Source organism: Phyllostomus discolor, chromosome 3, assembly GCF_004126475.2.
Source record: "Phyllostomus discolor isolate MPI-MPIP mPhyDis1 chromosome 3, mPhyDis1.pri.v3, whole genome shotgun sequence".
Lineage (NCBI taxonomy): Eukaryota > Metazoa > Chordata > Mammalia > Chiroptera > Phyllostomidae > Phyllostomus > Phyllostomus discolor.
In genome coordinates, this window is record NC_040905.2 from 114,972,908 (window position 1) to 114,985,547 (window position 12,640).

General features: G+C 55.6%; 1 protein-coding gene across 1 annotated transcript; it reads right to left on the bottom strand.

The window, feature by feature from the left end:
* Positions 1-8,921: 8,921 nt before the first annotated feature.
* LOC114508602 (mastin-like) lies at positions 8,922-11,285 on the bottom strand. The gene is made up of 5 exons (XM_028526615.2): positions 11,118-11,285; positions 10,753-10,933; positions 10,258-10,529; positions 9,176-9,321; positions 8,922-9,086 (listed from the first exon to the last, which is right to left on the bottom strand). The coding sequence occupies exons 1-5, from the start codon at positions 11,176-11,178 to the stop codon at positions 8,922-8,924; spliced, it is 825 nt and encodes a 274-aa protein (XP_028382416.1). The 5' UTR covers positions 11,179-11,285.
* Positions 11,286-12,640: the final 1,355 nt, after the last annotated feature.

Below are 12,640 nucleotides of genomic sequence, written 5' to 3' on the forward strand. Positions count from 1 at the left end.
GAGTGCCCATAAGGCTGTCAGCTGATTTCTCAAAAGAGACCTTGCAGGCAAGAAGGGGCTGGAAACAAGTATTCCAAGTCATAAAAGGTGAGTACCTATATCCAAGATTCCTCTATCCAGAAAAGCTATCATTTAGAATTAAAAGTGAGATAAAGTGTTTCCCACATAAGGCCAAGTCAAAGGAGTTCATCATCACCAAGCCCTTATTATATGAAATGTTAAAGGGACGTATTTAAGAAAAAGAAGATAAAAACCATGAATAGTAAAATGACAACAAACTCACAACTACCAACAACTGAACCTAAAACACAACAAAAACAAAAACAAACTAAGCAACCAGCTAGAACAGGAACAGAATCACAGAAATGGAGATCACATGGAGGGTTATCAGTGGGAAATGGGAAGGAGAAGAATGGAGAAAAAGGTACAGGGAATAGGAAGCATTATTGGTAGGCACAAAATAGACGGGAGGTTAGGAAGTATAGGAAATGGAGAAGCTGAAGAACTGACATGTATGACCCAGGGACATGAACTAAGGGGGCAGGAATGCTGGTGGGGGGGAGTGCAGGGTGAAGGGGAATAAAGGGGAGAAAAAATGAAACAACTGTAATTGCATAATCTCTCTCACACACACACACACACACACACACACACACACAGTATATCAGCCTTAAATAGCACATTAGATTGAATGGACATAACTGACATCTACAGGGCCTTTCACCCCAGAACTCCAGATTATACATCCTTCTCCAGTGCACATGGAATATTCTCAAGGTTAGACCACATGTTGGAACACAAAAATAGCCCCCACAAATTTAAGGAAGTGAACATCATAGCAGCATGTACTCCAACCACAATGCTCTGAAAAGTCAAACTAACAGGAGAATGATAGGGGAACTCAGGTGTTAACGAGTTTAGTCTTAATTGACAGGCTCAGGTGACTAGTGCACGTGAAAGCTGTGATTCCAAAACTGTGAAGCTTTGGAATAAAGACTCCTTTCCTTCATCACTGAAGCTTTGCCTCTGGGATTTTGCCTGGAGGGAGGCGGCGGGCAGCGGGACCCCACTTGCTGTTCAGTAGCACATGCATGTGATGTATCATAGGATTCTACACTTGAAACCCCTACAATCTCACTAACCAATCGACACAATACCTTTAAATTCTTTTTAAGAAGAGGACAGAGGAATGGCCAACAGACATATAAAAAGATGCTCAACATCACTAATCATCAGAGAAGCTCAAATTAAAACCACAATGAGGTACCACCTCACACCAGCCAGAATGGCCCTCATCAACAAATCAACAAACAACAAGTGCTGGTGAGACCGTGGAGAAAAGGGAACCCTGGTGCACTGTTGGTGGGAGTGCAGACTGGTGCAGACACTGTGGGAAACAGCATGGAATTTCCTCCAAGAATCAGAAATGGATCTCCCCTATGACCCAGTGACCCCAACCTGGGTACATATCCGAAGAAACCCCAAACAGTAAGTGCAAAGAATGTTTGCACCCCTGTGTTCGTTGTAGTGTTACTTACAGCCACCAGGATTTGGAAGCAACTGATGTGCCCAGTACACTTGGTACCCAGCAGACGAGCACAGACAAGGGGGGGCACATGCACACAGTGGAACACTCCACATGGCCATGAAAAGGATGAAAGCTTACCGTTATGCTCAGTGAAATCAGTCAGTCAGAGAAAGACAGATACCACATGATCTCACTCATATGCAGAATCCAAAGAACAACATAAACGAATAAACAGAAACAGGCTGTGGACGCAGAAAACAGACAGGGTGGCCAGAGTGGGACGGGCAGCTGTGTGACAAGGGGGAGGGATGCAGAAAGACACATCGGCCGTCACAGACAGTCACGGGGATGCAGCCCAGCACAGGGGGCACAGCCCGTGGTGCTGTGGACACTGTGTGCGGTGCCCGGGGGGCACTACAGATATCAGGGTGGGGAACAGTTTATAAAGTCTTATTATTATTTAATCACTGTGCAATGCACCTGGAACTAATACAAAATAATATTGAATACAAACTGTACCCAAAAAATAAAACTGAGAACAGCTACTCTAACAGTTGCTTGAACACACAAGTTCATGGCAGCACGAGTCACAACAGCCGAAGGTGGAAAGAGTCTGTCAGCTCAGGATTCAACAAGAGAATTATCCGTCCACACAATGGGATATTATTTGGCCGTAAAAAGGAATGAAGTCCTGATACGTGCTTTAAGGCAGCCCAACCTTGGAAAAAACCTCCTGCTAAGTGAAAGAAGCCAGACACACACAGACACACACACACACGTTGCATGATTCCCATTTACACGAAATGTGCAGAGCAGGTGAGTCCACAGAAGCAGAGAGCAGGGTCGTGGTTACCGGGGCCCAGGGGGCGGGAGGCATCACTGCAGGGGGACAAAGCTGCTGTCTGGGGGCGAGGACGTCCTGGAGGAGGCGGTGGTGATGGCTGCCCAGCAGTGGGAGTGTGCTCCCCTCACTGACCTGTGCACCTAACAGTGCTTAACATGGTCAGTTTTCGTTCTGTGTACTCTGCCACAACCAAAACGTGGAGGACTCCCCAAAACCGCAGAGAATAAAGCGTTTTCAGCAAAGCCGCTCCCACACGTCCAGCAGACCACCCTGCATCTGCACACACCCCAGCAGGCCTCCCTGAGCCTTACCTGTGAGGCTGATGGAACCCCAGCCTGTCACCCAGCACATCCTCTTCTCAGGGACCTTTATGGAGGTAGGTGGGAGGGTGACCTGGCTGCTGTGCTTGGAGAGTGTCAACAGGGCCCCCAGTTTCAGGAGGGCAATGACTGTGCCCCCCTCGGCAGATGGGCTGCGTGTGGTTGAACTTGGGGTGGCAGATGATCTGAGTCACATTTGTCAGTTTGTCCTGGTCCTAGAGTCTCAGCTGCCCAACTCGGACCCTGACTGCACAAGCCTCCAAATCTCCCTGAGGGAGAGGGTCCAGGAGCTTCTCAGAGGAGGGGAGGGGACAGCCTAGTCTGGGCACAGCAGCAAGAACTGGGCTGTCCACTAACAGTGGCTTTCCCTGACACCCAGGGACCTGCCCAAACCCCTCTCTAATCACTGCTTTATTCGTTGTCCACACCCACCACTGCCCCAGGGGCATCAGGCTGCGTGACTCACCACTGCACAGAGTGAGCGGTGGTCAGAACCCACTGCTGGTGGGTGAGGGAGCCCCCTCATCTGTGCAGCCACAGCTCAAGCTCCTCCTCGAGCTGTGGAGGCTGACCTCCCAAGGCCACTGTCCAGCAGGGGAACTGTGCACCCCCACATGCCACCCTGCTCCCTCTCCAGTTGGGGTCTGGGAAGCAAACAGGGGCTCTGTCATACAACCCAGCAGGGACTCTCACACTCAGTCCCTCCCAGGAGTGGGCCACCAGTCCTAGCCTGAGCACCTGGTGCTGAGGGTTCTGGGCAGCCTGAGGCAGAAAATGGGGTCTGGGAACCAGGATTCACCTGGGAACTCCCCAGGCCAGGGAGGGTCAGGAACAGCAGCCACAGCATCTGTGGGGGTGGGCAGGGGCCTGCGTGAGACCCCTGGGTCCTGGACCCCCCATGGGAGATGGAGAAGCCCAGGTCTGAGCAGGGACACCCGCACCCTGATGGAACCCTCCTCTCATTCCTCTGGGGGCTCTCTGAGCCCCTTTATCCCTGGCAGGGGAAAGGGCAGGTGGGGTCAGCACCTTGGTTGGGCTGTGGGCAGGAAGGGGAGCTTCTGGTTTCTCAGGCTCAGCCCAGGTCGGTGAGAGTCAACAGGCAACAAAGAGCTCACGCCCAGCTCTCCCTGCTTCCCCCCACACCCCCCTCCAGGCTGTCACTGGGCAACAAGCAGGCTCCATCTTCAAGGACCTTACCTCAGAACAAACAGGCCAGTGGAAATAAGCAGAGGAGAGGATGTCAAGAGGATGCGGGTTTGCTGGAAGACGCCCTGGAGTTCGGGGCTCAGGCAGGCAGGACAGGGGAGGTGGAGACGCCAGGTGCTATGTCACTGGGGCCACAGGGCAGCCCCTGAATGCACTGAACCCTGGCAGGCGGCATGGAGCACACCACCCTTTGACTAGAGCAAGCAGCTGCTGCCTGCACTGCAGCTGCCCTCACTGCCCCCTGCTGAAGGACATGGCACACTGTCCTCTCTGCAGGCTAACCCTCCAGAAGCTGGCACTGAGAAGGGGTGTCTTATGCAGGGCACAAATCGGGGAGAGTGTCTGCAAGGCAGGTGGACAGAGTAAAGCAGGGCTGAGGGAGGGGCTGGAGCATAATGCAGGAGTGACAACGCCTTGGAAAACCCCTGTCCACGGTCCTCACTGCCATAAACGCCAGCCCTTGTATCTTCCTGCAGTGACCAAGAGGGACCTGATGGGGTCACACAACCAGAAGGAGCTGCCAGTCCTCCCAGACGGGGGTCCTCAAGTTCCTCCCTGCAGGGGGCGCTGGAGGCCCCCTCTGTGTCCAGCACTGCCCACCCTCCTGTGCCTCGTGTTGTGGGGACAGCTGCTGCAGGACCACAGAGGACCTCTGTGCCCAGGCAAGCTGGGAAGGAGAGGTTGCCAGTACAACTGAGGCCAATGGGGCCCTCCGCTGTCCATGTGGATCTTCCCCCTTTGCTCTGCACTCTGGCTCTGACCTGGTAGCACAACGCAGACCCCCATCCCCGAGGGTCTGAGCCCTGTCTGGTCACATGGACTCTCGGCACAGGGAGCTGCAGCTGTCCATCTGCCACCACAATCGAGGAGGAGGTGCCCAGGGACACAGAAGTGCCCCATCTTCCCTGCCCTCCACTGTGAAACAGCAGCCCTTCCTCCTCCCAGTGGTCAGGGCCACTGTCCCTACCGAGGTGGTGGCACTTCCTCGTGCCCACTGGCCCCTAGACACAAGGAACTCAACATGTCCAGGCTCTAGCTGTAGCTTACATCTCAGTGATGTTCCTTGGGCCCTGGCCAGCGTGGCTCAGGTCGTTGGGCACCATCCCATACAGAAAGGTTGCAGGTTCAAATACCAGTCAGGGCACATATTCAGCTGGCAGGTTGGTCCCCAGTCTGGATGCAGGAGCATGGGACCCTGGTCCAGATGGGAAGGATCCCTGGTCTGGGCAGGTGTGGGAGGCAAGTGATCAGTGCTTCCCTCTCACATCCCTGTTTCTCTCCCTCTCCTCCCTCTCTCTGTAGAAACCAATGGAAAAAATGTACTCGGGTGAGCACAAATTAATAATAATAATAATAATAATAATAATAATAATATTCCGCACTGCACTTTGCCTGGCCCTTACATTGTCACTCCCTCATGGCGCTTGCCCACACCCACACTTTGACACCCTGTGCCTGCCGAGTCCCTCGGCGCAGACCACAGCCTGGACCTGCAGGGGGGCCCTTCCTGGCACTGAGACTCCAGATAGTAAGTGGAACAGCTGTGGCCCCATGTAACAGGGTGCAGCCAAGAGGGTAGCCTCAAATAGGGATCTGTAATAAGATCCAGAAGAGCCTGGAGATAATTGGCTCCACACCACAGGGCCACACCTGCCCAGAATCTGGCAGCTGTAGCCAATTGTGAGAGTGTAACAGGGTGCAGCCAAGAGGGGAGCCTCAAATAGGGATCTGTAATAAGATCCAGAAGAGCCTGGAGATAATTGGCTCCACACCACAGGGCCACACCTGCCCAGAATCTGGCAGCTGTAGCCAATTGTGAGAGGAGCCAGAAATGGGGCTTCAGAGGAAGATTGGCTCCGGGATTTAAACCGAGACGCGGCAGCCACTGGAGGGGGAGAATTATACACAGCCCTGAAGGGGGAGAGCCCTGCAAGAGAGAACCCCACAGCTTTGGCAGAGTGAAGACTCCCTTGGCCCTGAGAGGAGAAAGAGAAGCACGCGGACTTGACGGAGTGTAGACTCCTGTAGCCCTGAGAAGAGAACCACGTGGCCTGGCAGGGTGGGGCCCCCACAGCTTTAGAAGGGGGAACCACCACCTGGTTTTAGCAGAGATCCCGGTGACTCAGCCGAGGGTGCCGGGAACCCAGGGAGGTCTCCTAGTCGAGAGGGAGTACTAACTGAGAAGAACCAGAGGACTACCTAAGCCATGGACTTCTATTTCCTTCCCTGAGATACGGTACTCTGGACTGGGCAAAGGGGGAGGGAAGGAAGGACTGTGTGTTTGTGGGTGTTTTAAGGGACTTTGGGATTTTGGTGAAGACATTAGGTTACTACTTTAAGTTTGTATATAGCATTAAATAAACGTTTCTTTTCCTTTTCACAAATCTCTGGCATTGAGAGATGTCTTTCCTCTGGCGGCGGACATAACGGACCTGGGGCCTTCTTTCAGTAATAGTATATCATCCCAGGCCCCCCGCTTGTTTGTTCTGTAACACCCAGACACCTTGATTTTGGACTTCTGCCTTCCAGACAGTAGGAGGGTGGATTTGTGTAGTTTTAAGCACACACCCCTGAATCTGTGGGGTTTTGTTACTGGGACCCCAGGCCACCAGCACAGGTACGCCAGCCTGATGGTGACTGAGGTGTTGTTCTACCTGGAGGGAAGGGCATGCCCCTAGGTAGAATGCACTTCTAAGACCTGAAGGTGTCTCTGGCTACCTCCCACTAGGAGAAGAGACCAACACCTGTGGGCCCTTACTTCAGAGTCCCCCTGGGCACTGACTGGCTCTGGAAGGGCCTCTCTGGGGTGACAAGGTCCCGCTGGCTCAGCTACCCAAGACCCCACCTCTGCCAGGCCAGGGCCCAGGGGGAACTGATCCCAGACACTACAAGCAACACACCATCCCCAGTCTCCATCTCCAGCCCAGGCCTCCTGGCTCAGCCCGCCTGGCATTGCAGCCCAGCCCAGGAGGTGAGGTGCTCTGGTGGTGATTTCAGCCAGATGGGGGCAGGGCCCTGGGCCCATCCTCAGGAGAGAGAGCCCTGAGGGTCCACCCTTTGGCCATGCCTGCAGACACAGTCCCAGCTCAGGTGGGTCAGACCCGACCCTCCCTCCAACACCAGGTCCTAGCCAGGCCCCTCTCCCTCCCTTGGGAGCTCTGGCCCTGGAGTCTCTTAGACCCTCATTCTTCACCCTGCAGACACTAAAGCTCTGACCACGCCTCCCACCAGCAGAGGAAAGCTTTCACGGGCTGCAAAGGGATTCACAATGCCATGGAACCAGGCAGCAAGGCAGGCACAGCCACACCCTCCTGCAGGCAGAGGGCCAGCTGGATCTGAGTGGGTCACCTGGCAGCCGCCCTTCAGCGTGGCCCCACTGACAGGTGCCTGGGACTCCAAGGAGCACAGGCCAGGCTATGCTTGTGTCAGCCCCTCCCTCCTCCCTGGGTGGAGCAGAACCCCAGGGGGCCCATCTGCACAGTGTTGCCTTCCAGCTGAGTCTCAGGCCTCATTTTCCCAGAAAAGGGATTTGCTGCAGAGCTCCAGGCTCCCAGGAAAGCCAGGTTGCAGTCCCTGGGCACGTGGGGGAAGCAGCTCCTGACCCACCCACCCTGGAACTTTCAGTCTCCCGAACTCCAGAGTCCAACCTCCCCCCAGGCACCCAGGTCACAGTTAGAGGAGAGGACTGTTATCCCCCTGGTCCCGGGGGTAGGGGTCTTGGTTACTGAAGGGTCTCAAAGGCTGCCATCACATTTCAGAAATGAGACTCTGGGGACCAGCCTGTCTCTGAGGGGTGTGGAGGCCCCTCCCCCACAATACAGGGCTGCATCAGGCTACAAGGGCTCTGGTGGGTCCTGGCCCACCCTGAAGGTGCAGGGACCCACCCAGGAAAGGAACGGGTTCAGCAGGAGCCTGCACGTCACTGCCTTGGGGCGGGGAGTGGCTTCACAGCTGACAAGATTTGAAACCGAGGAGCTTTTCTGGTCCACTGGAACCCCCATCCCACCCACAGTAAAAGAGAGAAGCTTAGCAGAGGACTGGGAGGATGATGCAGCCTAGTTCCTCTCCAGCAGGGGACGCCAACTCAGGAGAACGGTATGGGTATAACATGAACTTCAGCCTCTTCAGTCCTCCTCTCTGGCCACTTCCAACCAATGAGGACCCAGGAGTGAGGGGAGCTCAAGGAGGTGAGATGGGAAGAAGGGGAAACTGGGCTTGTCCCTGGCCTCCTGCAGATTCCCCTGCTCAGGAGAAGCTCTGAATGACAGACTGAGGTTCTGCATTGGAGCAGGTAGCCTTTTTCACCCCTAGAAATGGGGCTGCAGTTTACTGGGCCCAAGAAGCTGATCAAACTGGGGAAGGAGGGTTAGGTGCACGGACTCAGAAAGAACAGGGGGGACGATGGAAACACAAATCTCTCCGCTTTCACACTGCCAAGTCCAAGCCATTCCAAACACCAGTTACAGGCTGATTGGGATGGAAGGAGGAAGGATGGAGTTCTGATGCAGGTACCTGTTCCGGGAGCAGTCCTCTGTGCTGAGGTTTCAGAGCTCAGGCAGAAAACCTGCCCTTCACCCCACCAAGAGAACCCACCCACATGGCCCTCGTCCATGCTGGGGTCACAGTTGCCCATCTACCTCCCCCCAACACTGTCCACCTTCTGTAGCCTGGGCTCCCCCACCAGGAAGATCCCACCCAGCAGCTGCCTCGGCCACACCCATAGGTAAGTGCACTCAGTCCACAGTCTGTTTCTGATGCAGTTTAATGAGCTACAGAGTGAGCAGGAGACCTGGAATGCTGCCTCCCACCCCGACCCCAGTCGGGCCTCTCTCTTTTACCTGTCAGGGGAGAGACAGATGCTGAAGGAGGGGACAGAGGCAGAAGGACTCAGAGCAGGGGCTAGAGGGGGGTGCTAGGTGCAATGAAGAGCTAGTTTTGGGGAAGGAGCAGGGAGGGTCCCCTGCAGGCCCTAGAGGGACCATCTTCATTGCATGAGGGTAACATTCTTGGCCCTGCCCTGGGCTCAAGTAGAGGAATGGACACACTTGTGGATCCAGGACAAGTAGGATGTCACACGGGCATAGACTCCAGGATTGTTGGGATTGCCACAGCCTTCCCCCCAACTCACCACCCCAACTTGCAACCAAGTACCTGTCATGTTACAGACCAAGGGGCCCCCTGAGTCACCCTGTGGGAAGAAGAGACAGATGTTCAATACTCAGGGTCCTTGTGAGCAGGAGAAACAGATGGAGGCCACTGTCGGAGCAGGGGTCTCACCTTGCAGGAGTCCCGGCCATTGCTCCCCGCACACAGCATGTCGTCCTTGATAATCTTGTTGATTGGACGGTATTGCTGCCTGCAGGTCTCATCTGGCACGATGGGGACCTCCACCTCCTGCAGGTGGTAGGGTGGGGGCAGCGGCTCTGTGAGAAGAAACCAAGTGAGCCTGTGGTCCTGAAGGGGCAGGCAGTCCCAGTTCTTGGGTTCCAGGACCACACTCTGAGCCTCAGTGCCCCAGGGGACACTGGGTGGGAGTTACCCAGGGCGTCAACTCCCCGGGATCACTCCAGGTCAGTGGCTGATAATCTCTCGGCTGACACTGTGGGCACTAAGCTACGAAAAGAAGCAAAGAGATAGATTTTTTCTTGTTGTTTTTGTTTTTCTTGTTTTTGTTTTTTAAAACATTTTGTTTATTTATTTTTAGAGAGAAGGGAATGCAGGGAGAAAGAGAGGGAGAAAAACATGGATGTGAGAGAGAAACATCGATTAGTTTTCTCTCCCATGGTCCCATCTGGGGACCTGAACCACACCCCAGGCATGAGCCCTGACTGGGAATCCAACCAGCAACCACTCATTTCCCAGGCTGGCGTTCAGTCCACTGAGCCACACCAGCCAGAGCAGATTGCTCTTTAACCCACAAAGAATTATTTTTAAAAAGCCAGAGCAAGTGTTTTCCCCAAGAAATGCATGGTGAGTTAGACATAGGGTCATATTTGACTCTGTCCTTTTCATAATGAATCTGTGAGCAAGTCCCTCAAGTTCTTGCTCCCCTCATTTTCTAACCCCCCATTTGGGACTGCAGGGGGAAGGGGAACTGAGGAAAGTGGGGGACCCACGTAAGGGCACACTCGGGGCCTGGCACAGAATGAGAGCAGAGAGACGCCCGTGGCCTGGCCTGGCTCTTGCTCCTCTGGTGTCTGCCCCTCAGCAGAGTCCCCGGGAGCCGTCTGCCTCCTGTTCCCAGGAGAGGCCCCAGGAGGGTCCCAGCTAAGGCCTCATCTGCAAAGCTTGGCCATCACCCCACTGAGTCTGCCCCTGAGTCTCCTCCTCTCATTTCAACTCGTCATCCTGGTTCTTACCATTGACAGCAATGTCACCCCAGCCTGTCACCCAGCACCTGGTGCCTGAGGGGACCGTGAGCATCGCTGGTGGGAGGGTGACCCAGTTGACCAGGTTAGACGGTGTCAGAGGGGCCTGCAGCTTGAGAAGCGCCACGTCAGCTCCACCTTCTGCCTGCTGTGTGAGGTTGTACTTGGGGTGGCGGATGGCCATAGCCACTTCCACTTTGTCACCGTTTGAGAGTCTCACTTGTCCCACTTGGACCCTGAAGTGCTGAGGCACTGGGATTGTCCTGGGGGACAGAAGACCAGAAGCTTCTAAGAGGCTGCAGCAGAGCAGGAAGTGGGTCAGCCCCTTAGAGCCCAGGGTCCTCCCTCTGCGGTGGGCCACGGAGCTCCAGGAAGCTGATCCCAGCAGGCAACCTGCAGCCCCCTGGCCCACAACTGCCCACAACACACATCGAATGCCTCCCGATGTTGTCTACCGCCCCTCAGGGGTGGCAGGTGGGAACTTACCCTGGAATGCAGTGGGCGGCCGTCAGCACCCACTGGGGGTGGATGAGGGAGCCCCCACACGTGAACCCCCACTTGTTATCTGTCCGGTGAAAGATCCACAGGCTCACCTGCCACGGCCACCTCCCAGGGTGGGCATCATGCCCTCCCACGATGCCCACCAGATCCGTGCCTGGGCTGGGGTCTGGGGAAGCAGAGGAGGAGCCATCAGGGACCCAGGCACCGCTACCTGGAACTCAGCATGGCCCTCACACTCAGTTCCCCCAGGGCCATCCCCATGTGGGGCTGCCACCAAATCCCAGGGGTGGCCTCTGAGAGACCACAGTCAGGAGTTTGGAAACAGAGCAGGCTTGGGGATCAGAACTCACCAGAAGTCACAGGCATGGAGCCCCCCAAGCAGGGGAGGGTCAGGAAGAGCAGCCACAGCATCTGCAGGGAGAGAGGAGAGTCAGAGTGAGGGGAGGCCTGGGGCAGGACCCTGGGACTGGCAGGACAGAGGGCGGGGGGCTGAGCAGCAGCCTCACCATGCCAGGTCTCTCTGCATTCTGCTCCTGGGCCCCTCTGAGCCCCTTTATCCTCCCTGCCCAGGAACTGGGCAAGGGGAAAGCCCGCCCTCCCTGGGGGTGGGACGTGGGAGGGGGCAGGGCTTACTCCTTCAGTGGGACCAGTGGTGGGCAACAGGCCATCTGTCAAACGAGAAACAATGAGTGTCTCCTCTGAGCCCATCAGAGAACCGGGTGCTGGAGACATATCAGTAGTGACATGAACAGTATGCACATGGAAAATTTTTTTAAAAGATGATACAAATAGAAGAAAGTAAGGGCATGAATGGAATGGGGACCTTTGCACCTGGGCCCAGAGCTAGGTGCTAGGAGACCCCGCACTTCCACTGCTCCCCTTCTCGTGAGGTGCATGTCCTCCTCGGAGAAGGACGGACTAGCTGGAGTGGGAGCTACCACTTGCCAGCAACACCAGGGGTTGGCAGAGGTAGGGAGGACCCTTCCCTGGAGCCTTCGGAGGGTGTGGGGCCCTGCTGACACCTGTGTGGTAGACTTCCGGCCTCCAACACGGACAGGACACGGTTCTGTGGTGAGAGGCCCCAGGCTGTGGTGTCTGCTCCCCAGCCCAGGACACTGCCGCACACTTGTTCCACTGTTCTAGTCCATCGTGCGTACGATCCAACTTTGTGAAAATGCACAGCAAAGAGTGAGAGAGGGGCCAGTGTGATGCTCGTCTCCTCACCTCTCTTCAGGTCCCAGAAGAAACTCTTCGTGCACCCCAAGGACCCGAGGTGTCCCCCACAGTGCTGGCAGCACACCCCTCCACCAGGCTTCCTGCTTCCTGAACAGAGCAGCTCTGTTCCCCAAATCCAACCCCAGGCGGAGGCTGCCAACAACCAGATGCTGACTTCTCTGTCTTTTGACAGAGACTCATTCTGCACCAACAGTGGGATGCGGCCAGACAATGGTTTGAGAGGAGAAGCAAGAGGAGGGGGTCCCCACACTCCTGAACCACTGCCCTGTCCCTGGTGAGCTGGGCAATGAGGTCATCTAGGGGTGATTTGCAGCACTCAGATGAGCTCAGGACTCTAGAACCCCAACATTCCCTCTTGGGGCCATGGTCATTTTCATCCTCACTGAGCTTGTGGCTACTCTGGGTATACCTGGAGTCCTCAAGAAACACAATCATGATCCAATATGGCCAGGGGGCTCTGTCAGAGAGGGGGCTATGAACTCCAGGAGAGGAGGGGCTGGGCCCAGAGGCCCACAGGACAAACCCTGTAGGTGGTGAGGGGAGGCTCCCTCCCTGTTCCCCCAGTGCTGGTCTGGACCTCACCCAAACCTTTGCCCACCCAACTGTGGATGGGGGTTTGGGGCTGGCTCCCCGGGCC